The 27,480-nt window shown below is 44.1% G+C and overlaps 1 protein-coding gene across 10 annotated transcripts in view; it reads left to right on the top strand.

Annotated features, from left to right (window-relative positions):
- Positions 1–27,480, top strand: part of NDST2 (N-deacetylase and N-sulfotransferase 2) — a 141,788-nt gene that overhangs the window by 94,446 nt on the left and 19,862 nt on the right. For 9 of the 10 annotated variants that reach the window (XR_010884719.1, XR_010884721.1, XR_010884722.1 and 6 more), the window contains one exon: positions 20,084–21,482. Coding sequence is in view for 5 of the 10 variants with exons in the window: in XM_067299913.1 (XP_067156014.1) it covers positions 20,490–21,482 (993 nt within the window). In the remaining 5 variants the exon portion in view is untranslated. Of the gene's footprint in view, positions 1–16,118; positions 16,208–20,083; positions 21,483–27,480 lie in introns of those variants that run through there. The other variant, XM_067299915.1, reaches the window with a different exon arrangement.

The following is a 27,480-nucleotide window of genomic DNA, read 5'->3' on the forward strand; positions in this document are numbered from 1 at the left end:
ACTACAGTGATTAAAGTACATTGAATATTGAACACAAAGATCATGTAACGGTGTCAGAAAGGCCTATCTGGTACATCGCAGCCTGCTAAAGGCTCAGACGTTGCAGAGAGACCTCATGGTTACCCGAATCTTCATGACGGGGGAAGTTGCCGGGGAGAGGAGGATGTACTTACTACGTGCAGTCGAAGAACCTGTGTTTTAATTGGTAGTAACCTGCAGGATTTTCCGCTTTATTTTCAGGGCTCTGTGAAGGGAACCCCACTGCGTGAAGTTGAGCTGTGCTAGAGCTGCGTCCTGGATAGTTAGGACTAGCTGCTTAGGAAAATATCACTGAAATCTCACTACACCTACCTGCTGGTGTGAGGGGGTAACTGTGTGCATGCCTCTCGGTGACGCTTACCAGGGAGGAAGCGGGTGGCCTAATTTTTTATCTGCCTGCCGTAGATCTGGGCGACAGCATGGAGGAGTTCTGGAAGGAGAGTTTGGGGGGGGGGCTTCTCTCCTGAATCTTTTTTTTTTGGAGGGGGAGAAGTGGAGGTAGGGAGGTTTGGGCAGGGAGGATGGAGGAGACACAAGATCTAGCCTTTGAGAGAGATACTGAAGTTTGGACTTTAGGCAGTGAGCAAAAGTTAATCGTCTTCCTGTATGTGGAACAACAGTAATTCTGTCTAGCGTTTTCCAGCTGAGTACATTTGAAAAGACTCTCAGCAAGTGTCCAATAAACCTGAAACCTCTGTAAAACTTTGTAGATTGGAAGAAGATGTATTTTGTGTTTGATGTAAACTCGTCAAGAAAATCTCGGTTATTCTAAAAATTAATCCTGTGTTGTTGAGAGTCAGGATTTTCTGTTTTCTTTGTGATTAGTGGAGTATTGAGAGGTTTCCAAAATTTGCTTTTTGCATAAGCAGCTTGAATGGAAAAGATTTGTTTACTGGCATAGATGGCAGCCAGAGGCTAAAAATTTAAATGGTTTTAGGTTAAGTGTAAACAAAAAATGTTGTCACTATCATCCCTCTGCAATGGACAAAGTAAAGAGGCTTGGAGCCTTGCAGTGCTGCCTTGTAGCATGACATGTCTGGGAGAACTTTTTTTTTTTAAAGAGGCAGAATAAAGAGTTGTCTCTTCTATCAGATGTGGAACCCACATTTTTAGGGGGTACTCTATTCAGCTTTTTTTTTTTAGGACAGCAGCACTGATTCCTTGCATGTAATCCTTATCCCTCAGCAAATTGTCTTTTATTCACCGCTTAGCAATAAATGCCTTAATGTATATGTGCTTTTCTTTTTGAAAGATTTCGATGCTCTTTTCAGCTTTAATATTAAACACATGAATACTTTCTTATGTTTTTGAAATGTATTTTCCATGATGAAGCAGTGTTGAGCAAATCATTGTCCATTATAGGACAGGAAGAATACATAACAACATACCCATTCTGGGTTGGGTTTGTTGTTAATTTAGTAGGGGAATGATCTGATCATAATAAGCAATTTAAACCATTTTTTTCCCTAGCTTCAGGGTGTTGTTCTTGTCCTGTCAGCAATGAGGCAGAGAAAAGAAACATTTTTTAAGACAGACGGAGGAGACTTACTGCAGCTACCTGGTCAATTTGACTGTGAGATGCTAGGCATACTGCAAAAGCAGGTAAAAACATAGTAGGTAACCCCAAGGGTCTAATAATTGGCCCTTGTTTCCATTTTTCTTTTTAACTTGTTACTGTCAGGAGAATATTTTTAAAAGGTGCTTTCTTTGCCTTATCATAGAGGTAGCAACTAAATCAGTCAGAGTCAGGCCTCTTTCAGAGCCTTCTTTAATATCCTGTAACATTCCGTTGCATTAAGTTTTCAGTGTCTTATTGCAGAAGTGTTTGCAGTGCGCTGTCAGCTCCTGTTAAAATAACTTCTGTAGAAATGTGTGCTAGTGTGTCATCCTGTCTGAAAACCTGCTTCTCCCAAACACTGACTGCAGGAGGGAATACAGCTTTGAGCACACCTAGCGCTTTGCGTGTTCAGAGGACAGAGCCCAGTGCCGTGGCGAGAACCTCCTCGCTGCCTCCAGCGCGTCCTGCCTGCCTCCTCTCTCCTGCAATGCCGTTTCCTATTGAATTTCAACATAGAGAACCCTGCTTGTACCAGTGTTTCAGGGATTCAAACAGGGGACAGCTGCCCCACCACCGCCAAACACATTTAGATAGGGACAGAACATATTTTCAGATTTATGTATTTATTGTTCTAGCATGTTAATATTTTTGGTGCACAAGAAAGTGATTTTTCTGTGTCCACGTGCAGATTTATGCCTGTTTCAGGATTCCAGTAACAGTGCCTCAGTGTACTTAGCTGGTATGCTTTTGGTTTGGTTTGGCTGTTTTTCCTGATAATGAGATCAGTTCCCGGAGTGAAACTGTGAGCCGCATCAGGGCAAGAGAAGCAATTTACTGCTGCTGAATACATTTGCTGAGGGTAGTTTCCCTCATCTTGTCAGCTTCGTGTCTGAAGGCAACCATAAACCTGTGACAGCTTCGAAAGACAAACTCTGGCAGCGAGCTGTCAGGGAGCCCAGGAGCGGCAGGCACCGTCTGCGGGGGCTCCTTCCTGCCCGCTCCCGCCTGCCCTCCCTCTGCCTGCCTCCCTCCTGCTCTCTGTCTCTCCCCTTCCGTCGCTCTCCCCCACCTCCCTCTACCTTGTTGATGTGGCTTTCTGTGCTGTACTTCTCCCTGGCAGCACCCCTCTGGCTTTCTTCTTGATCCTCTTGCCTCTGAACAAAAGGAGACCTTGCTGCCCCCGTGGTGCAGCACCTGCCCGCGTTGTCACGGGAGGGAGGGAGGGCAGGGGAGGAAAGCGGGGGACTCTGCATCCCCGTCTCTGTGCGAGCTGAGCCGGCAGCGAGCTGGCTCAGTCACTTCCCTGGAAATGCCTTTGAACCGCTGCCAGATCCCATTGTCTGCCGTGCAAATGGAGCTCAGCGCCCTGCTGCGATGAGAGGCACAGGGTGTACGGCGGGCGAGGAACGGATCGGTGAATCCCCACCCTGAAGGAGCATCGCAAGTCTGCCGTGTGCCGTGATTGTCTGAATACTGGACCATGCTTTTCTGCCTTCCTCTGCACACTGGTATCCTTACTTTCCTTTCGTTGTTCCTGGGATTTCCGAGAGTGACATGGAAGCTTTTCAGAGAGGAGCTCCAGGACAAGATAGTTCCTGGGAAGCAGGGGATTGTGCTTTTGGACTGTGCATTGCCCACCACCCACCTGTAGCTGCAGTATGATATACCAGCTAGTGGTTAATGCTGCTTATTATGCTTAGCAGTGATGTCCTCTTTTTAGTGTGAATTTATTTACATTTTTCCATTTGTCTGCACTTAAAATTCCAGCGTCCTTAGGTTCACAACATGATCTGAGAGATTTTGGTGACACTGGGGGAAGGGAAGGCATCCCTGCTGCTAATAGTGGTTCAGCCATCTACCGACTGTGCAGCCCAGCTGCCCTTTTCAGGAAAGGCCAGCTCACTTAATATATGATTTTTGTGAAGAGCAGCTCTCAGGCTTTTTATTCTTCCTTGCTTTCCCTTTGGCTCCGTGTGCTTCCTTGGGTTGCTGACTGTCAGAGTTATCAGACAGGACCCCTTTTGAGAGAGAACTTCACTGGAAGACATGGCTTTTAAAGGTAGGAAATTTGAATCTGTGTGTTTATCTGTGCTATTCCTTATCTAATTGCTACCCTTAGGTAAGTACAAGGAAACATCTTTTTTTTTCCGTGCACTGGTATTTGACTGTTTATTTAACAAGTCATCATCTGCAAGGACAGTGCTTTGAGAGGTGGATGGAGGGGCTGCTCCTCAATGATTGCATTAGGCAGCGCACTAAGTGGACTTGGCAGGGCTTGTGTCTAGCGCTGATATGCCTGCTACCTTCCTCGGTCATTAAGCTCTACGTTAGTTCCCTCTCCTCCTCCTCCTCCTCCCTCTGGTCTCCCTTTCCCTCCCTGATAGGATGTCTCTGCATCTAACCTTACAGCTGGGTTAAATTCAGGTTCTAAAATGTGCTGGAGGAAAGAAGAAATCTGGCCTTGAGGAGCTGGTGGCACACAAATGTGCTTGAATAGTACAAGGAAGCTGGTTATAGCTGCACACCTTCTCCTAGGCTACTGCTCATGCTGCACTATAAATAGATACTCCCTTGACTCTTCTTAGTCAGTCACTTTATTTCTTGGATATCTGATTGTTTGAATGATGAGCAGATATCAGCACTATTGGTAACTGATGAAATCATTGCAAATATTAGAGCTGTTACAGATGGAAAATTAAAAAAAACAGATTGTGTTTTTTCTGTTCCTGAGTACTAATACAGCTATATTTTTCTAGTGGTTTCTCATACAGCAATCTAAATTCTCATTTTCATGTTAAGAACAGAGCTAGCTGTGTTAATATAATATTTAGCAGTTCGAAAGCTTAGAAATAGATTTTTTTTTTTTAAGTAATCCCCCCCCCCCCCCCAAAACTAGTAAAAAAGCCTTTGGGTGACAATACATTGGAATTTCACTTTTGAGCTTCTTGGAAAATAAGATTCACTTAGAACATTTTTTTGGTCATTAAGAAATTTCTTGATCCTCGATCTCTGATGCAGCTGCCATTCTCCTGGTCAGGGCACCTTAAACAGGATTTTGGGCCTTAAAAATGTTCTTTAATTAATTAGTCAAGTTTATGCAGATAGTACTGATGCTTCTGCAACATGGCCAAACACTGCAGTTGTATAAAGCAAGAGCTTAGCTTGGAGCACAGATCAGAAACTTCTCACAGGGCCTCTTTTCTTAAGAGGCTTGTTTTTTTCACTCTTGTAAAAAAAAAAAAAAAAAAAAAAATGCAGTCAGATGGATATGCTGCTTTGTAAATAACTGTGTAAATGTAGCTCCTGCTGTCTTAAACCTTCCCTCTACAGTGTGGCTATGTGGAACAGGAGATGTGATTTTCAATTCCCTCCTCTGTCCTCCTTCACTCCCCAGCTTCAGCTGTTAAAGGATGAGGAAAGGTGTTATTCCCTGCTAAGTGATGTGTTATGTTTTGGGTTATCTAAAATTGCAATGGAATTTCTTCCCTGTTATCATAGTAATATTAAGACCTATCCTTTCTATATGCCATTAAATTCAAGAATCTCAAAGCAATAATGTGGAAGTACATGTTGCCAGGTGTGTGTGTTTAACCGACACACAGAGCTTAAGTAACATGTCAAAGGCGATATGCTGATAATGCCAGGAATTTGGGGTCTTTCTTCACTGTTGTAATTTTCAGTCAATCCCTTATATAGCTTATCTGCTTTGATTATTTGAAAGAAATGACTATAAAAATACAAATAATCTTTCAATAAAAATGTTCTCCATTGTTTTAAACCATCCAGAAATGACACATCAGGTCTGTTTATTTTCCATGACTTCTCAGAAACGTAATGAAAGAAAAGCCTCTATAGAGCTAGCGTCATTAACCCCGCTGCTATCCTTCATCCTAAAACAACCATTTTATGCACTCAGTAAAGTGTTATGGCATGTCAGAGGCATTTCATGAATGGATGCAGCCATTTGCTTGAAACCACAGTGAAGGTCTGGTTGCATGACGCTGTCTGGTGTTACTGCTTCAACGCGTGTGGCTGCGTCTGTGCAGTCGCACCTCTTTCTGCACAGCCATCCCCTGCTAGTGGCGCAGCATGTGCCACATGTAGCGTGGTACAGGATGGGAGCAGGTACCCCAGTGGTTGTCCTCTGCGGGTGCCTGCTTTCTGATGATGCTTCGTGACAGTCACCCCATGCAGCTGAAGCACTCCGGTCCATTTGACGCTGGGATCCTCATTTTAGTCTCTGGAGCAGACTCTAAATAAGGTGATGGATTCAGTAAGCTTGTTTCAAGAGAGGCAATTGGTAGTGCTCATTTATAAAAAAAAAAAAAATGTTGCTGGGTTGCTGGAAAAGAAGAGGGGGAAGCAGCTGAGAAGGAAAGTCTGCAAACTAAGCTTACTTATACACATTAGGATGAGCCCAGGCATGAAGCAAAAGGAGAACTCAGAGCTCTTCATTATCTAATACTCCCTTAGGGCAATAACAAACTCACTATAGAGCCAGCAAGCCAGGCACAAGGGCTGGCAAAGAGCGAGCACACTTTGTACTCAGAGTACCGCCGGTACGGGAATGTTTTGCTATGTATTGAAGCCATCTTTAATACAAAATATTCCTCCAAGGGATTTGTTTTTGTTGCTTACTGTTTCAGAAGTTGCTTTAAATCCAATGTAGTGCCTTCTTCCAAACAAAAGGTTGTAAAGTTAGGTGTCATACAATGAAGGAAGCATAGGCATGCTTTTTCACATCCCTTGTGTATGAGCTGAGATTATGTAGGGACCCTCCTTTTCAGAACTGAAAAAAACAAAACAGGGAAGTTGGCCTCTCTTTTTGCTTTAGTTGGTTGTGACTTTCAGTCATTCTCTGGTACTTGGTGGCCACTGCGTGTTGTGTGCTTCATTTCAAAGTAGGTCGTCATTTTTACACTGAAAATTCAAGTGCAGAATGTATTTTTAAGAAGGCCAAATGTTTATCCCTGGAGGGAAAAGGGAGAGCAGGCAGGACAGACCTCCGGTGTCCCCCATTGATATATGTACAACTGCTCTGTTTTGGATTTCCACAAGGAACAGGGTGGGGGTACCCAAGTTGAGGAGTCTCTTCTCAGGTGGTAGGGTAGTTAGGGATTCAAGGCGTTGGTTCAGTGTGTATGAGGTAAATTGGTTGATTGGCATCAGTCTATTTAGGATCATGAAGGAAAGCGGACTTCTCTCTAAAAAAAGGTAGAGGATCTCCTCTTGTTTGTATTCTTAGCATTTGCAAAGTCCAAAGTGATTCTTCATATAGGCAGTTTGACCTAGAATAAATGCACCCTTCTTCCTGCTTCACAGTAAATTAAATGCCATTGCCAGTAGTTTAACCTCTGAGGTGGCCCTGGTTGAATGAGCACAGTTCCAGTGTTTGATACAAATAGAGGCAGTAAAGGAAGAAATAAAGAAAGAAATGTATGAGAGCTTGGCAAATACGATGGAGGGGAAAAGAATTTTCACCATTTTCATGGGATGTCTTCTATACTGTGAGCAAACAAAAGTCAAGTTACAATCTTTTTTTTTAGCTGAGAACTGCTAGAGGATTTTTCATCTTCTGTCTGTCTCAGATCTCATTGTCTGGAGTGTTTACAGTAGAGCAGTAAGCAATGGCAATCTCACCTTTATCACTGTTTCAAAGTTTGTGCTTTACACAGGTAACATTAGGGTAACAATTCATTCTGATACAGTCCTGGGCATCTCAAAGTGCTGTTGAGGCATCACTGCGCATAGTTGTTCTGTGTAACATTATTTGCATTTTACAGGTGGGATTCAGGAAATGTGTAAATACATCAAGTTAAAAGTGGATGCTTGTAGACCAAGGAGCAAAGGGGAAGTTGATTTTAATATTCCACCCTGTCTTGTCTTGTCTGCTGTGATAATGCTGCTCTTCCTTCTCTCCCTTCTATGACTCTTCCAGGGGGGAGAGAAGCCAAAATCTGCCCTGAAGTTCCTCTGGAAGGCACTTCCAGATGTTGGTCTCCTGAAACTGAAGCCCTCACTTCCAGCTCCTCTGTGGAGTCTCCCTCTCTGTATATGCAGGAAAACCTGTGCCTGGACAAGAGAGTGAAATTGGGTCCCCAATGTATGTGCTCAGGAAGCAGTTAGAAAGCAGACCCCCAGTCTTCTCCTGGGAGGAGCTGACTGAGAGGAGTATATGGTTTGACAACCCCTTCACACGCCTCTTGGCACCGCTTGGATAGAGTTATCAGCTCCTGCTGCCAAAGGGCTGCCCCTCTGAGCCGGGGGAGGCAAGGGGCTGAAAATGAGAGCTGCGGCAGTAGGTTTCCTGGAGCGGGAATTACCGATCCATTTGTCAAATTGACAGCCCGGGGTGGCTGAGGAGGAGGGGGATGTGCACATCTGTTCTCGTGCCGCCGAGGGATGCCGGCGAACGCGTGTGTTCGCCCATGCCCCCTCCCGCTGCGACGGGAGCCAGGCGGGAGCGCAGGCGATCCTCCTGCACCCGGCAGGCGCTCCCGAGCACTGAGCGAGGCTGCCTTGCGCTGCAGCGGCAGGCAGCCGCCTCTGCAATGCCGCCCCTCGTGCCAGCCGAATTGGTTCGGAAGGTACAGGCAGGCAAAGCGGAATTTGGGCAAAAATAGGCATAAAAGCAATGGGTAAGATTCCTACTACAGGTATCCAGATGCCAGCAGGTTTTTTTGAATGAAGACCATGAACCTTCCTTAACTCTTCCCATCACAGATATTCTGCAAGCCACTTAATACTTTGGAGGAACGGGGTATAGACCCTGGGAGGACAGTGAAAGCTTTTCAGATTATTACAAAGACACAAGCCCAGTTCCATAACAAAGACTGAATTTTACAATTCAAGTAGAGGCTTCATTTCTTTGTTGTGTGCGAAAACAGCATATGCCTTCCAAAAAGCTGTAGTGCTTACATTCCAGCTACCAAATTAATTATGTGAGAATTAAGTAGACCAAATAATTAGAGTTTAAATTAGTTTGTGCATTTAATTTTAAAATTAATGTTTAAAATTTTAAAAGATGTTTAGCATTGGGTATTTTTTAATAACATAATTATAGGTTCTTCAAAGTTGCTGTCTAGCTCAAAATTATTTAGTTCTTGTGTTTTGGCTACACTGAAGAAGATAAAATTTAGGGTTTGGCCATCCAAACTACCTTTACTCTCCCCTTTGCAGCAATGTTGAGTAGAAAACAAAGAAAAAATCTTGTCTGAAAGTATAGTGTTAGTCTAATCTGGGGCTAGTAAAAAGCATTAATTATTTATTTATAGTGTTGCTGCAAAGTCAAGCTTGAATTACTTGAATGCCTGAGATGTGGTTATTTGCCTCCCATCATAACTGTGCACAAGATTTCAGTGTTAAGTGATCTGAGAACTACAAAGTGTCTGTTACCTCACTGAGATCAGTTCATCACTGTTAGCACATTTGGACTTCAGATTTCAACATTAATCATGAAATTTAAGCATTTATAACATTTTGTTGTGGGTATTCTCTAATTTAGGTGCTCTACACTCTCAGCTACTGCACCCATCTAATACTACTTCTCACTGTGGGAAATGACGTACAATTGAAATGGCCTACAGTATTACGTACTGTAATAACATAGTGAAGGCAACTTTCTTGCCTACTTGCAAAGTCTTTGACTGCCTTTTCCCCCGTGTGCCTCTCCCTGCGCAAAGGAAACTGGTGAATGCAGTTAGGCAGTCCTGCAAGCATATTAGTTTTTCACAACCTAACCAGCAGTGGCTTTAGTCAGATGCAGATGAAATATTGCTGCGGTGCGTCCAGCCTGTTGCACTGCCTGTTGCAGTGAATTTTAGGCTTGCAGACTGTATGAGCTGCTCCCCCATCAGCATTAAATACATAAGCTCTAAGCATGCTAGTGTGCTTCTGCTGGAAACTCATCTTTGAAGATGAGATGTTAAGCCTTTTAGTTCCTGCTTCTTTTGATTATTAAATAACCTGTGTTTTTTAAAAGTAGGCATGCTAGACCGAATGTCTCGGGCGAATTCTGTCTTTAGGCACTATGTTTCTGCCTCCTTAAGCAATGTGAGCTGTCATTTTCTCCTACTCCCCTCTGACTCCCTGTGCACTGCTCCCTTTATCTCTTCCTCCTACTCTCAGCTTTGCATTTTGCTTCATGCTTCTTCCTATTCCTGGAACAGTCTCCGAGTCTCTGCTGCCAAATTCACCCTCCCTCTCTCTCTTCTTGCGAACCTGTTTCTTCCAGCAATCGTTTCTAAGTTGTTTACTTGACTAATTGTCTGTCTGTACGTTTTCTTTTGTGTATTTGTCGTTCTGGATCATGTTTCTTATGTGAGATGGTGCATGTTGCAGGATAAGGAGTATATTTGCCAGTGTTTTGCTGAGCATTGTTTGCATTAACTCTTTATACAATGATTAGTAATAAATTCTCCTTACCATTTTGAGTGCAGAATTTTTCACTAAGTTATTGTTCACTGTTTTCTGTATGCTGTTGAAGAGCAGCCCTGTTTTATCTTAAGGTAATTGCTGGACTGTGAAAATTAGTGTCTGTATTACAGCAAGTGCCATAAGGTAGCCTGGCAGTATAGGTAGAGTTCAGTTCAGTTTGGATGGTATAGTGGTAGAAAACGCATGACTATGGGCAAATCTGGTGCTTGGTAGTAGCACCAGATTTGCACAGCTGTGTCATTGCCCAGCTGCACTACTGGTGGTAATTGCGGTGGCATGACTCGCGTTTTTCCAGCGTAGACCAGCTCTTGGTGGTATACGTGGAGATGTATCTGCTTACTGTTTATAAAGCACTTTGGTGTCCTTGTTTCTGGAATAGCTCTTACCATGAAAACACTTGCAGAAAAGCACAGGATCCACCATATTAGTATACGTACATGTTGGTGGGTGGTAGTGTTGCTGTATGCAAGTGGTGGATGAAGTCATCCGCTTTTGCAGTGCCTTTTATAGGCTGAATACCTTGTAATACCTTCTACCCAGGCTAGACTAGGAGAAATGGGTTCTGCTTCCCTTGGTGAGACCGAACACCATGGCCCAGGCTGATGCCCCTTTCTGCCTTTGGAGAAACGCGCTTTTCTGGCAGTTCTGTTCTTTCCATTCCAACTGAGTGCAAGGCAGTTTGATCATTGATTTGAAAAAAGGTTTGGGAGATTTTCTGGTTTCAATTCACTTATTTGAACCTGGTTAAACATGTATTAAGAAAGAGGGAAAAAAAATTTTTTTTGTTGCTTTAGATTAAGTTTCATAATAAACTGTGTTCCGAATGCATTTATGACAATCTTCTGATAGTATCTTACCTAATATCTTACTGCTGTATGTGAAACAGTAATAATTTCATAACTAAGTTTATCCTATTGATACTTATACAAGCTTGCAGGCTGGCTCACAAGAGTGATGCAATTAATTTTGACATGGAGGTTAAGCATATGTTTTTTCATTGTCAGAATCTAAAATCAGACTTTAAATTTCTTCATGTAAAAAACAAGTTGTTGCTTCAAAACAAAATTGTTTCTATGTTAACAATAAAAAATGAATTAGACTTTCAGTAGTTTAATTTTATTGTGAAGTTTATTACTTATAAGTTTGGGAAAAATATCTTGAAGATAGCTGATTTAGTCCCCACAGCCCATATTTGGGCACCTAACAGTTTTCAGCACCCAGATCCTTTTGTCTTCAGCTGTAGTTCCTGGTGGAGATGTGCAGTCTGCTCAAAATGCTTGAGCTTTCCCGACTAAGAAAACTTCACTATTATCAGACGGTTGATTCGATTGCAAATACGGCTGCTTTTGTTCCTGAGTTTGTCTGTTCTGTTAATTAGGAGGTTAATGAGGTCCTGAGCTTATCCTTCCCTGCATGAAGGAATATTTAAAAGATGCAGCTTCATAGTAGAAAAGAATTCTACTTGTAATCAGTTGACTAATTAAAAATGCAAGAATGTAGCACCCACTTTTGCAATTAAGGCTATAAAATGGGAAGAAAGTGAAGAACTAGTGACTTGTAATTACAATGACTGTTTTAAATGAATTAATGTATTTGAGAGATATGTATTTTGAAATCATGAGTTTTATGTGTCCTTGCTGATTGTCTAAATGCAAGGTCTCTACGAGGGGGAACAGCAGGTCGGATGTTGGAATTCCTGTTTAAAAATGGTAGTGAACATGGCACAGTGCAAGCTGTGGTGTGGAAATAAGCGTGTGTTGGCCTCTGTTGCTCTGATTTTGTAACAATTACAAACACAGATGGTTTGAGAGAAAAATTAAATAATTCCACCCACATTAAGACAGGGAAACCTAACAATAGCTACAACCCTTTACCACCCTGTTCCTCTAGCAGACTCTTTCCTGCTGTCTCTTACGCATCCCTGTATGCGTGGAAGACTCCTGCTAGCGTGTGAAGCTGCTGCGGGGTCTGTCGGGGCCGTAAGTATCCCCGCAGGCTCCGGTTGCCCTGGCCAGCCTTGTCTGGGGCCTCCTCCTCCTCCTCCTCCTCCTCCTCTTCCTCTCCTGCTTTTGGACTGAGGGCAGGCAGCCAGGCCTCAGGGGCCCCTCCAGCTGCCCCGGGCACCCCTTCTCCGAGTGACACTGCCCCCGGCTCGAGGGCAGGTCAGCCCTGGGAGCCTCGGTCACCCCGACCTGCAGCAGCCCTTTCTCACACCTGAGCCCCAGAGCCCGCTTCGGGGGCTTGGCAGCGCAGCGGGCAGCCACCCAGCTCCCCAGCTGCAGCTCCAGCAAGGCAGAGCGGCCTCCACCACGCTCCCACAGCCCCCAGGAGCTACCCCGGAGCCCTCTCCTTCCCTTTGCTTGTTTACTCATGTTGCTTTGGCTAGGCCACGCTCATCGCTTTCTGAAATCACTTTTTCACCTCTTTCTAAAGTGAGTTTGCAAGGTGTTAAAGCTGTCTTGCAATAGCCAAGCCTGCAAAAAATGTGAATATTTTGATTTTCGAGTCCAGAAAACTTACTTATTTCAGTCATACCAAGGTATTAGAGAACTGAATGTTGGAAACTAAAAAGGATGGGAGACATATCTTTAACTTCACACTGGATTGAGGTCTTTTGAGTAGAAGACCTAAGCTGAAGGCAGGCAGGCAGGGAGTTGCTGTGCACAGCCGGGGAACATGTTCTTTTACAAGTCCAACAAATTCAGACCATGTGAATCTTAGGTTCAACTACACAATAACAGGTAAGCACAACCTTTCCTGGGGTTTTATGCTTTGGCAGAGCATACTTGCAGCTTTCTTCTGATGTTGACTTGGACGAGCTTTCAGTGTAACAGTATTAAACCTGTTGTAGATGGTCCCTGTTGTCATATGTTCCTAGATAAAATAGATTGAAAAAAAAATTAGCTACTACAGGTTCCCTGACAGGAGGAAGCAGTTGAGCGTATGAGATCAGCCTCTTGCTAACTGAGGTGAAATGTTTAAAGCATAACTCAAAGGAAGAATGGTTGGACTGCTCTCATAGCTATTACAGATAAAGTTTCATACCTTGCATTTCTATATAAAGACAGTTCAACTCTGTCTGACACCGAGTTGTTCTTGGTTTTGCTGCAGTTTGACTTTATTTCCCTACTTGATTAAGTTACTTAGGAGAAGACAGAAGAGAAGACATTTTGCTTTCTACAACAGAATCATTTATCTGAATTGTGATAGCCGGTGCATGAGGGAATGGAGATTAGATCCTTGTCCATATCTAATGTGGAAGGAACTGCATTTATTTCCTGTTCTCACAGCTTAGTTGAAGATGTTTTGCCATGATAAAGCATACTTGTTGATTGCTGATATAGGGAGGAGGCTGAAGATGGTATGTTCCCACAATTTTGGGTGACTGAAGTATTCACTTATCACCTGGGTGGGACTGGAGAGCATCTTGGAGGCTCCCTATGTGGCAGGCTCCAAATCTGCGCTAATGCTAATTCTCCGTCCCATGGCTCCTAGTGGCTGCAGATGGGCGTCAACATCTCCCATGTAGTTACCTGGTTTGGGTAAAGGGTTTGGGTCTGAGTGTGTATAGGCATAAATGTCAGGGGAGGCAGAAAACAGAAGGAAAGGCAATTCCAGAATAAAACCATGAAGTTTTTGTGGAGGACTGATATCTGGATATTAGAGCTTAAGCAGCATATGAAATAAAGAAGTGGAGATGTCCCTTTGGCTATCTGTGAGGACAGTGCCCCCTTTCTCTCATGTGAGCAGTAGCATTACAGAGGCCCGTGCAGCCGCAGAGTAGTGGCATCCTTTGGCTGGTGGAGGGCATTGCCCTCCATGAGCCCTCCCAATGCCAGCATACACGCATGCTTTCCTTTTCATTCCAGTAAATGTGTGCAGGTGTCAAGCTGCATATTATTTTTATTAAGTAGGTAGCATCAGCAACTGCTGAATGCTGAAGGGGTTTTTTCCTGTTTTAGCATTTCTTCAGTTTTGTCATTTGCACATCTGATCTTTAGGCAGGCTGAAGAGCAAGCGAGCAACTGTTTCTCTTCCTAAACTTGTCCTGTTCCAAGACAGTGAAACAGGTAGGGGCTTGTGGTGCTGGCATTCAATCTGAGGGAATATGTCAGTGCAAAAGTTTGAAATTCCCTTGCTTTTGAAGATCAGTCAAGTTAGTTGTAATGTCCTTAAGCAGTGACGGTAGTATGACGGAGAGGAGGCAGGGAACTGAAAACCACATTGCCTGGAATCTTCTATCAGAAAGGCTTTTTTGTTGGTCGGAGGAAAGGCTTGGTTTCACGTTCTTAGCGGGTTGCCTGCCCTTTGCAGGGGAAGGACTAAACCTGTCGTTTCTTTTTTATGCTGTGAATGAGTAAGAAAAGAGGGATGTACTGCAAACTAGGTTGTTGGTGGAAGGGATGCGCTTGACTTGATGTATCCCAATAGCACAAACCTTGCAGGAGTCATGGGGCTCTGGTGCAGTCCCCCTCGGAGCTGGCCTGGGCCGTGTGTGCGCACCTCTCCAGGATCTGTGCCTTGGCGTTGCCCCCAACTTCGTTATGTTGGCAGGAGCGCAGATTCAAGTCTGCAGTTGAATTTCCTTTGTGCTGGGCTGAGAGGAGTTCACGCAGACCTGTTTAGCATGGATTGCAGTTGATTGCTCTTGCAGAGGGTGTGAAGTCACACACCTGTCTGGGGCGGGGAGTAATTACTACTACGTTGTACAGCTCTTCTCCTCCTGTTTGAGGCTGACGCGTTTGGAACCTGCTGGCCAGCTGGCAGCTTTCCTGCTTACCACCGATCTGTACTGAAAAAGGCCTATCCCTGCATGGGGACGTGCCCGAGCAGAGCACAGAGCTGGCGGGAGTCTGCAAGGGTATCTGTCAGGGCAGGGGAGGCACCATTAGTTTTTCTTGCCTCTTTGATCTGCGTTGGGTATTCTTTGGGTAGTATCTCACCACAGGATTTGACTGGCAGTGGGTGCTAGCTGAAACACGTGCCTGGAGCCCACAAATGAATTTGGTTGGCAATTACATTACAATGTGACTGTAAGTCCCACAGTATTTTTTATTTTTTTATCCGGGATGTGGAATACAACCAGCGTTCATTCTTTCGTGGGCTTACCGCTTCTTTTGTAGCGTGGCTAAGTGTGCTCTGCTGCCGCTGCTTACCAGATTTTCACATTCACAAGAGCGGAGCTGCACCTGGGGGCCTGGCACATAGATATCACCGCAGACAGGGGAGAGGTTGCAGCATCTCTCAGTGAAGCAGACAAATGAGGAATTTTGTGTCATGATGACACCATTAAAATGGAATGGGTTGGAAAATCAATCAGATTCCTTCTCTGATTACTGTGTAACTCAATTACTGCAGTCCCTCTGGGGCCCAAAGCAACAACCGTTGCACAGAGGTGTAGAAGAGCTCTGAACTAGAGCTGTTCTAGGCAAAGATGAGACCCTGCCACTGTGCATTCCACAAAGTTGGGTTATGTTATGCATGATAAAAGATCTGGAGAAATGTACTCGTGATACTGGTTTTTAGAATGGTAAGACCTTCTGTGGCTCAGCTGTAAGAGAGCATGCATGACAGAAATTCTTGATAATGGTGTCAAATGACATCCATTATCTTCTATATCCCTGGGCACAAACATACCATCAGCCCCAAATATACATACATACATATATACATACATACATATATTTATATATATATATACACACATACATACATTTTATATATATATATATACACACACACACACACGTACATACACATTCTGGTCACTGGTTTTGGACGAGTGTTGGTCTTAAGCATTTGTAATGATTCCCTGTAATAATTTCCAAGCACTGGAGATTTATGCCTATCAGAGACTAAAACCACACAATTCTGATTATTATCTTGCTTTCATATCACATCATTTGCCATGTGGTTTTAGCAGCTGATAATTCACAAAACGGTTCATCTTTCACATTAGCACTGTATATCGCTAGGAAACAGAACATCTAAGTTATATAAAGCATGTGCCTGAATGTTGGTGATTTGTGAGATAGCCAGCCTTAGAGTTGGTGCTTTGACCCAGCGATGCTTTCCTGGCAGGACGGGAGCCCACTGCACCTGGGTCCTTGCACCAGTGTAATACTTCATCCTTGCTGTGCCTTCTGCCTGCCTCCTCCTACAGTTTGCACTCAGGTAATCCTGGCAAATTTGCAGTAAAGGAGTTTGGAATTTATCTATAAACTTGAGTTTTTTAAAGTGTTAGTTTCCAAGGAGTTTGATCTCAAACAAGGAGCCAGGTATTTTTCTTTAGGAGGGAGTAATTTTCAGTGTGATTGTGGGTTTGGGTTTTTTGGATTTTTTTTCAGTGCAGATCTTTCTGGGATTTGTATTTTGGCTATGAGTGGTTTCTGACAGCTCTCTCACCTTTAATATAAACTTTGGTTGGTGTTTTTGTTGTGTTGCTTTTTTTTTTTTTTTTAACCAGCTGATGCAGTCCCCAAAGAGCTTAATGCATACTGTGCCAGCTGGCATGCCCTCTGGCTGTGAAGCCTTGTTAAAGAGATTGGAGCTGACAGATTCTTGAGCAGCAATCTGATACAGGCCTTTTTTTTTATTTGTTTTTTTGAGCTCACCCGTGTAACAAATGGGGGCTTGTTTGGGAAGTTCGCTAGAGGGCTGAATGGAGTCATTGTTATCCAAACACTGCTGTGATTCAGAAGTGTCCAGCAAAGGGGATTCCTCTCCCTCTTGCCCCTCAGCTGGGCACTGCAGGTGTGGCAGCCCGGCTTAAACTCCGGTTTCACTCTTATTCTGCAGAATAATCCAGTTGTTTTGTGATTTTCATCTTTAAAATGATAACCAGGAGATTGAAGCTACAGCTCTTTGCAAAACAGAGACTCAGTTCAACACTGAAAATGAAGTTGAAGAGGTGAGTGAGTGTAACCAGGGAAGAGAAGTGTTTTTCAGGGTGATGTTTTGGGGATGGAGAGTTGCAAAAGTAATATAGTACTTTGCGAGGCTTTCCCATGGATCAGTATGCTTTGTGTTTTCTTACTGTTACAGTGGTGTTTAGATTACAAACTCCACCAAAGAAACACTTACTTGGAAATCTCTGCAGGCATCCCATGGGCTCCTGATCTTATAAGTCCCTCTTTACATTATTTTCTCCTGCAAGAACCACTGCCTGTGTGATACATCTGAAGACAGTGAATGTTTCAGAATAATCTAATTATTCTATTTTAGCCAATGGTATTAAAACAAAAAAAAAAAGACGTGAGCTATTAGGGAAGACATTGACTTGCAATTTCCAGCCTTCTCAGTTAAGATTGAGTACAAGGAATCTGAGTGTAGTTTTTTATATGAATTTGTTACATAGTGGTAGAGTGAAGACCGCTTCTCATTGCAACTGGTATGCATTGAGCTGTGTATATTGTGTGTTTTACAGGGAACTCACCTCATACAAAAGATACAGCATTTATTAGATGTTTCTACCCAACCTCTATCTTTCCACCTGACCTGTGGCTCCATTTACTACCGTCTCTCTGCAGTTCAACCTGACTTTGGAGCTCCAGTGCCAAACTAGAGGCTGGTAACATCAGGGCCTTCCTTGTAGGGTCAATGCGATGGGAAAGGCCTGGTGTGGATGTGGGAAGGTTGTTCTCCTGCTTTCTTCTGAACGATGGTGCATGGTTTTTTGGATACTAAGCTGGTTCACTGATCATCCTCATTGACTTGAACTGGAATTATGAACCATGTCCTGCAGTCAGTCCAGAGAGTTAGGCATTCAAAATCAGTTGTCACTTCAGTAACAAAAAAAGGAAAAATCTATCTGAATTCCATTTTTTTACATCCTCCCAGGGTTACTTCTGCCCCTCTCTCATGTGCTTTTTCCAATAAAAGGTTAACAGTATGTAGAGACAAAATTGAAAGATGATCAGTCATCTATATTGAAGAAAACATAGCATCTTGTCACTGGCTGAGCTAAATTTCCAAAGCCAGCTCTCAGTAGAGAGGGGCATTTGAGGCTGGAGAGCAACAAGATCCAGCTGAGTCTGGAGAACAGAGTTTTTTTCAATCTTGATTCTTCTGCAGCCTTCCAGTATGACCTTAAATCGGGTTTCCTGTGTCTCAGTTTCTCCAGTGGAAAATTAATGGTGTAATGTACTTTACATTTATACTCTACAGCTATTCTGAGGACCTCATCAGAGCTAAGGTTTCATTGTGCGCTACACAAACCAGCCCCTGCCCTGCTAAGCTTGTAGCTTAGAAGTTATTTAGATAATACTTAACAATCATGCTTGTGTAAAAAGCGTTCTGACTCTTTTCTGTCCTCCAACACAAAGTTAGTGATGCTGTATCTGTTTATATAAAGTCTGCTTGTCTTTTTGCCTGTGCTTCAAGCTGTACCAAGAGCTTGGAAAAGAGCCTGGTGGGAATATTTAGAGTTTGACTTCTGGCCTCATCTGTGAAATGATCTTTTCCCTGACTCAGAGAGATTTTTTTCTGTTTAGTAATACACATTACAAAATAAGCATCTGTCTCAAAGAAGCAGTTTCTTTTCTGGTGTAGATAGTTGTTAAAACCCTGACTTACTATATACAAATCTAATGTCTGTTTTACCCCTGAGGACAAATAGGTCTCCTAATATTATTTCTGTGTCAGAATGATCGTGACAAAAAGGCTGAAAAAAGGGAGGAAAGGAGAAAGGATGGTGAGCTGTGTTTTGGTAGTACTACTTTTTGTTATTGTTGCTCCTGTGCCTCCTGGCATTGTAAGCTATGCCAGTCGAGTAGGTGGGCAGAAGGACCCTAAGTGGCGGAGCACGTGTCTGCAGAAGCATGGGTGTGTGAGTGAGAAGGATCTTGAGAGAGAGAGAAGTTTGGGGGGTTCTTTTTTTTTGTAAAAACTTTTACAGAGAGCTTATTGCGAGCACGACTGACTTGGTGAGCAACATCTGGCATTAGGGGTGTCTTTGCACCAGCTTCGGATCTGCCTGTGCTGGGAGGGACAGCAGGTGCTCCCTAAAAATGTGCCTGTATCCCAAGTAATGCACACCTGGAAGTTGTTCCTGCGTTTACAGTAGGTGGTCACATTTCTGGTAAGAGAGAGAAAACTACGTAGTGATTTGATTTTATTTTTAAAGTAAGAGCAATTTAGTTACTTTCCCTGGTGTTTACATTTAGATGGCTTGGTGTTTGTTGGCTTTGCTGAGCATTTTATCCTGGAAAAATAACAACATATGGTGAAATAGTCTGCCGTCATAAATGCAAAGCAGGAGGTAAGAGAGCTTCACAACAAGAGGTGCTTTCACATGTATGAGACTAGCCCAAATTCACTTTGTGCTGTTAGTGATTTAAAACTGGCTTCATGCTCTTCAGTGGCATATGAGAAAAGGTGAGGAAGGTTTCAGGAGGTGTTTCCTCTCCCACTGCCGCTGAATCGGGCAGCCTGTGCCCTGGGCTGTGGATTCCTAAGGGAGGATGCCTCCCCGAGAGCGGTATTTTAAGAGCCCTGGAAGAAGATGGATTCCCCAGACAAGTGAGACAGCCTCATAAAAAGGGTGGGAACCATGGAAATGAGGAGCCCTACTGGGTTCAGGACAGCAGCATCCCAAGGGCCCAGGAAATCACTGGCAGGGACTCGCACATCATCATTAGTATGAGAACAAGTCAAGAAAGAGAAGGCAATGTCTGTCTCCTATTCCTGTTAGTTTTAAAGTATAAGCAGGAATAAAAGTGGTCCATGTCTTGTGTTCAGTGGCAGAAAGAGAAGCGGGGGTAGGCCAGGTACACCAGCTGTACGTATCTACTGTAGCTCATGCAAATCCCACCCAAGGGCAATGCGAAGTCTCTGTGCACTGCCTGGACCTCTCTTACAAAGGCCATTGCAGTTGTTCTGCAGCTCTGCCAAGCTCCTGTACAAATGGTGTGTGTCACTTCCCAGGGGACAGGTCTGCCTGCTGACAGGCAAGTAATGCTCTCCACCTGGCACCTGCTGATCCTGCCATTTCAAACCTGTTACATACCATGAATCCATACCAAGAATTGACTTTTTCTTTTTAAATTGCAGGATGCAAAGAGAAGGTGCCATCATGTGAATGGGAAGCAGCTAGCTGAGAAACAGGACGCCTGGGAAGGCTGAGCTGAAAGCGCCTGTGCACAGGATGACAAACTGATTTGCACTTGGAGACAAGAGATTCAGAAACCCCCTCCTCCAAAAGACTTTGCTGAGCGAGAGGAGAGGAATAGGAGGCAGCACGCAAAAGAGCAATGGGAATTGAGGGCCATGGTTACTTGAGATAAATGGCAGATCCCTGGGAGTCTAGCCTTGTAGCTGTTCGCTTTAGCTTTGTCTCTCTCTGCAGCTGCTGCTGCTTTTTTGCAAGCTGCTGGTGGGTGCTGCCGCGGTGGCACTGGAGATTTCAAGGGCGACGTGGGAGCAGTGTGTGAGGAGGGGGTGGGCAGCCCGCCTCACCATGATTCAGCTGTGGAAAGTAGTGCGGCACGTGCGACAGCTGGAGCTCCACAGGTTGATCCTGCTGCTCATTGCCTTCAGCCTGATCTCCATGTGCATCCTGGCTTACTACGTCACTAACAGCCCCAAAATCAAGGAGCCACCACCCCTGCCCTTCAGTGACTGCAGCAACCAGCACCGCATCTTGATCCCACCACAAGCCAGCTGGAGGCTTACAAAGTCTGTGGACACCTCACGCACGGATCCTGTGGTGCTAGTCTTTGTGGAAAGCATTTACTCCCAGCTGGGGCAGGAAATTGTGGCCATCCTGGAATCTAGCCGGTTTAAATACAGGACAGAGATCGCCCCTGGCAAGGGGGATATGCCCACCCTGACAGACAAAGACAGGGGACGCTACGCTCTTATTATCTATGAGAATATCCTTAAATATGTGAACCTAGACGCCTGGAACCGAGAGCTGCTGGACAAATACTGCGTAGAGTACGGAGTGGGGATTATAGGCTTTTTCAAAGCCAACGAGAACAGCCTACTCAGTGCGCAGCTCAAGGGTTTCCCCCTTTTCCTCCATTCCAACCTAGGGCTGCGGGACTATCACATCAATCCCAGTGCTCCCCTGCTCTATGTCACCCGGGCTAATGAGGTGGAGCAGGGTCCCCTGCCCGGGGATGACTGGACCGTGTTCCAGTCAAACCACAGCACATATGAGCCAGTGCTGTTGGCCAGCACAAAGTCCTCAGAGTCCATTCCTCACCTGGCTACCCACAAAGCGTTGCATGCCACAGTGGTGCAGGACCTGGGTCTGCATGACGGGATCCAGCGGGTTCTTTTTGGCAATAACCTCAATTTTTGGCTGCACAAACTCATTTTCGTGGATGCCATTGCTTACCTGACTGGCAAACGCCTCTGTCTCACACTTGATCGCTATATCCTCGTCGACATTGATGATATATTTGTGGGCAAAGAGGGCACTCGCATGAAGGTGTCTGATGTAGAGGTAAAGTCCCCAGGATAACTGCAGGCCCCAGACAAAATTTCAGTGTGTGTGGTATGCCAGGAATGTCAAGGCTGAATTTAATTTATGTGATGCAGTCGATTGCTCTAGTTGTTCTCATCTTAAACACAGAGAATCAGCCCGTGAGAACGGTGAGGCACAGTATGTGATGCTCACAACAGTTTTTCAGGTTTAGATGGAACATTTTGTGTTCTGGGACCTGTAGTTTGCATGTAGCTGCCTCTCTCAGTTTAAGAAGAGAATGCCTGTGGTGGTCTGTCCCATCTCCTCTTTAATATAGGGAATAAGCATATGCAGTTTTCCTTTTGTAAACCTATTTGTACCCATAAACTACCTTTCAAAGGGGAAAGGCAGGTTGTGTTGTAAAACTGCAGGCCAATCCATGCAGTGTAAACTGCTATAGTTTACGTTTTAGCCCTCTTGTAGTCTTTCAGGACATAACCAAATTGGGAATAAGAAGGATTTTCTTTCACCCTTTATTGCAGTCCCCTCATCTTTCCATCTCCTCTACCAGTACTCCCCATCCCTGTGCAAGGAATGCCCCAAAATCCACTGGGGAAACATGCTGAGACCAGGCCACCCTGAGAACCATCTCTGTGACCTCATGATTGGAGAAAAAGACATGCCATCTTTGGCGATTGCTTTCCTTGGCAATTCCTTGGTAATACAATGACCTAGTAGAGGAAAGATATGGGAAAGGCCAGGCACAGAAAGAGAGATTTTGTGGAGGAGAGGGAAGTGAAAAGAAAGGCAAAGGAAGAAACAAGTAGAAGGAAGGTAAGAAACTAAAAGCACCTTCTAATTGCTTGAAAATATGTGATAAAATATTCTCCTTCCAAGTCTATGATGCGTGTTTATATGTTGCCTTGTTAAGCCAAGGGCTTGTTTTTATACCTTTCCTGTCAGTCCTGGTTTATAGCCCTTGAGGCAAGTGCATTGCCCCTTTCTCCAGGCACACTGAGGTCACTCCCGGAGGTGTGAGGCTCCAGCCTTTCTCTTCTCCTGGGGTGAATTTCCATTTAGTGCTTGCTCTCAGATCTGGTCCTGGATCAAGTTCCCTGGCTACCAGCCATTAAGTGAGTGACAGCAGGTGCCTTAGCATGTTTCCAGAACAACTTCAAGATGAAGCCAAGGGCACAGAACATTTGGGGCAGAAATATAAAGCAAAATAATGTTCTACGTGCATACCTCCTTACCTGCACTGAACCTCATCCTTTATTTATTCCCCTGAGCACTCTTCCACCTCACTAGGAGTCTTCACACCTTCTCTACATTCTTCCACACCCTTGCCAGGCACATCTCCCTGTTCAACTCTGTTTTTTTCTGGTCTTTGAGATTTTAAGTTCTGCTTTTGATCCCATATTCAGCTTGGGGAAGAGGAAACCCTTTTAACCTGCTTTGATCTAGTTTTATCTTCTCGATTCATTTGGAGCTACATACCTGAAGCAACTCTAATTGCATGTCATTATTTTTCTTTTTATTCATTATTACTGTTTTCATTCATTATTCTTCTTCTTTGCTCAGTTCTTTAATAATTCTTTACAGCCACATTTGACCATAACTTTTTGCTTGCAAGGAAGCAGATACAGAAAAATGAACAGTTGTTCATAATACTTATGTAAAGAAAATGCTGAAATTTTCATCATTTCACTGCAATGTCCCTGTGTTTTGAGATGCTGAAATGCTCCAAAAGCTGTTTTTGAAGGATCATAGTATTATCTTGGTCCTAAGCAAACCTTGGTCCTGCTTGTCCAACCTGGCAGAGATTCCCATCTCTGTGGTGTTTGTGGAGAAAGCAGGAGATGGTTTGCCAAGCTCTTGGGGACAAAGACTGCTTTAGTGATGTTAAAAACAGCCCCAGACAAGATAATTCCAAAAGACATTTTGTTTGGGTTTTAACAGGGTGAAATGGAGGAATAATCTGTGATCAGTAAGCAAAGAATCTCGGGCAAAGCAGATAAAACCCAGATTTATCCATTTAAAAGAAGCTCTCTGATTGCAGAGCCACGAGAGGTTAATGAATTTTTATTTTTTGAAGGTGAGAAATAACTACATGGATTTGTTGATAGTCTCTCGCTGTGGGGAGGGAAGGGGATATAATAGTGATAAAACAGCTGGCATTTTCTTTGGCCTTTTATATGAAAGCTCTGTTTCAGGGCTGTTATCTCAACACACAGCTCCTTATCTTAAAGCCTAGATTACAGTGGTTGGGGTAGAGGTCTGAAGATTGGATGTTGTGTGAAGGTATAAAATTGACTCTGCTGTCCCAGCGGGGCTGCTTGCCGTATGCAGGTCCACATTCAAAGAGCTTCCCAGACAAAATGACTAGTAGAAGAAAATGCTGAATATAGTTTCATCAGTGTATGTCCATGGTAGGCATCCTGTATGAGAGGAGGAATGTTTTTATTTGTGATGCTCAAAGAAGGGCTGAATGGCTTTCTTTTTGAAAAAGAAAATGAAGGAACCATGCTTACTTTTACTTTAAAGATGATAACCATTGAGTTCCTGTTTCTGCCGCAGGGCTGGAGCAGGAACTTGCAGCTCTTGATTGAGGTGAAGCAGTTGGAACTTTCACAAATAAATTGTTTTTCCCCAATAAAGTTCACCAGGAATTTGAGCTGCACATAATTAACAAAACAAAATCTTGGAGGATCCTTTCTCATTTCAATTATTCCAGTCTCCTGTTGAAATCATAATCCCCAGAACTTTCCAAATCTCCATGGGCCTGGCCAACAAGGAAGAGCCGTTTCTAATGCAAAAATATCTGTCTTTTCTCATTCTTCCTGGTCATCTTTAATGATGAGGAATGAAGATGAAGTAGTCAAGTTCTTGCCTCTTTGCTGGTGATCTTAGCAAGGGCATAAATAGTGAGCAATCATTAGTGAATCTGAGAGCAAGCTACGTGATGATCAAGGACAGTCTTTTCTTTTTGGGTTATTATTGGTGAAGGTGATCAACCAGCTCTTGCCCTTCTAAATTGTAGAGGATGATCTTACCCAAAATGAGAATATTTAGCGATTTCTAATTCCCTGATTCTGGCATTACAGGGGAGATAGAAATGCCAGCATCATGAATACTTTCTCTTTTGACGGCACTATTCTGAGCTATGCCAGTGCTACAGTACTGTGAGAAAACTGTGGAAAATCCTCTGAAAATGTGCTGCCCAGTTCCCCTGGGGACCATTCCTATGAAGAAGGTGTTTGCTGCAGCAAGTTACTAGTATGCTTTGCATGAGTATTTGAGAAAGGGCTGTCAAAATACTCTGCTTTCCTTTTTGTATCACCTTTCTGTCTTCATCTGTCCATGCATTGCTTTCCTAAATTCACGGTATTCTTCTCTCCTCAACATCTAACTTTAAACCTTGTTTTCCCACTTTCTTTTGTGTCTTTTTAGAGAGATGTGGGAGAGGGGAGGCAATATTCAGTGTTTGTATGAAATAGCTAAGATCACTGCAAGCACTCTTGGGAGTTAAACATTTCATAACTAGAAAAGCAAAGTTGCATGGAGAATGGTTGAGCCCTGTATGACTGTGACGCCAAGGGTACCATGCTATCTTGATGCCTGAATGGCATCAAGAGTTTGTATTGACCACTGATTAAATCTTTGTAAATCTTTGTAGATTCATCAGTAAGAATATATTTTTTCAGATGTGCTGCAACAAATGGCATGATTTTAACTTTTTTCCTTAATGTTTGCTTAAAAGTAAATATTTAGGATCGTTTGGGATTTTTAAAAAGCGTTTTTTAAAGTGATGGGCCCCAAATATGAGACTGAAGTGTTGGATGTTTTTTAAATGTGTCCAGAACTCTGCGATGGAATGTCCTTTGGGACCGCGCAGTGGCTGTCCCAGTAAATCACTGAAAGGCCTCTGAAAATTCAGGTCAAGGGTTGCAGAGGGTGTTTTCTGATAGATTGTGACAAGTGTGAAGTGGGTCTGGCCTTGATGTGGCTTATGAGCCCTGGTGGCCAGCTACATTTTTCTGTGAATCCCTTGGAGACCTCATCTTTTGCTGCTTGGGGTGAGCCTTGCTGAGCTCCAAGCAGAGAGTTAAGCAGCAGGGAAGGGGCCTTTTTGGCTAGCTAAGGAGCAGCTTGGCTGCATCCTGGTAGGATTTTGGAATGGAAGATGATTAAGAAATACAAAACAGAAATCCTTGGAGGGATGAGGGGAGGGGAGTTTTTGCTGGGGGAGGAAACTTCGCCCCTTAGGGACAGCTAAAATACTAGTCCTGTGTTCAGTACCATGTGAACAACTGAATTTCTTAAATACGGATCTGAAGATCTGTTTGCGTATCTGGCTGTTATAGCCTAATGGATATCCTACTCCACGTTTCTTAATTGCCTTTCATTTAAGAGTCTCAGAGCACATTATGGATATAAATGAAATGCCACTTGAGTTCACCTGGAAGATATTATTAGTACTGTCATATTTGTCCTAGTTTATAAAAGAAAAACTGAGTGTGAGGTATCAGAGTTGGGAACAGAGGTAAGTGCCGTCTTCCTGGCCCATTCCCACATCTATATTGTTTCACCTTACTAAACATACCTGTTTGAACGAGTACGCTAGGGAGAAGGGAATGCATAGTTTGTTGAAACAGATTTCCAAATATTTTATTTGGCACCCTAGTCTTTTTATCCTGTGCAGGGCAAAGACATTTATTCAGACCTTTGCTGTGACACTGTGTGGATGTGACTGTGAAAAGGACCTGGCATCAGCACAGGGATAGCACCTCATTAGAAATAAACCTGCCAGGACAGCAGTGTGACAAGTACTCCATAGTCTCAAAATTTCTGGGGCCCCCTCGGTTTCTCCCTGGGTCCCTCCCCAGACACAAAGGATTGCTGCCTGCCCGGGCAGAGCTATTTGGGATTTACCATCTGACAGATGTGTCGTCATGGTAACCCAAGCCAGGCTTTAAATCTCCCTCGGAGCAGAGGAATGCTAAGCCTTTTAGCCACTGTCTTTCCTCCCTCAACCTTCCCACTGAGCCTGAGGAACTGCATGTGCCTTTCAGGGCAGCAGAGGGGAGTGGAGAGGACTGGACAGCTCTGGAGGCAGGTAAAGAAAGTGGCCCTTTTCTGGCTGTGACGCTGGGCGATGTGTGCAAACCACCGGTCCCACGTGTGGTGCAGCATTGTCACCCAGCTGGCAGACCAGGCATTGCTCCATAGATGATGCACAAGTCTTGGTCTGCACTCCCTGGTGCGGGATGAGTCTCTGTGTCCTGGGGTTGACAAGGGGATGTGAGGGGAGCTTGCCCTCCCATTGCCAGTGCTGGACCATGTGCTGCAAAGAAGGCTTTAGCCATCAGGGCTGCTGGCATGTCACCTTTTAAAAGCACTACGTGCATTCGTGATAGGTTCTGGAGGCGTCACGTGCCACACATTTCTCAAAATATTACTCTTGGGTGGGGACTGTGATAGTCACGTGGTCATGGAGGAGCGGGGATCTCTGTTTGAAATTTGTCCCAGGCTGCATTTGATGTCACTGGTGTGTGAGCAGGGAGAGGGAGAATGGCAGCTGAGTGCTCCTCTAGGGAATAATCTGAAAACCTGGTTCATTCAGGCTTGAACGGCACTGAGTGGGTCTGCAGCACTGTAGAAATAATCCATCTCGTCTTCCCATCTTGCGGTGTGAGGGCCATGGGCTACCTGCCTCAGACAGAAAGCACAACTTCTTTCACCACCTGCCTCTCTCCAAGATACAGGTGCAGTGGATGGGTGATTGAAGTAAATTATGGAAGTCATCAGTTTTAAATTAATGTGATGGTCAGTGTTTGGTCAATACTCTTTTGAAATATTAGTGATTGTGGTGATTTTATCAGGATATCCTTCAGTGGTAGGTGACAAAGCTGGTGCCTACAGTGAATGAGAGTCTGCGTTTGTGACTGCGCTTCCCCACGGAGGGAGCCATGTGCCTGAACCAAGTCAGGTGTGTCATGGGAAGGCAGCGCAGCTGTACTCTTTTGTGCCCCCTGAA

The sequence above is a fragment of the Apteryx mantelli genome, chromosome 7, assembly GCF_036417845.1.
Source record: "Apteryx mantelli isolate bAptMan1 chromosome 7, bAptMan1.hap1, whole genome shotgun sequence".
NCBI classification, from domain to species: Eukaryota; Metazoa; Chordata; class Aves; order Apterygiformes; family Apterygidae; genus Apteryx; species Apteryx mantelli.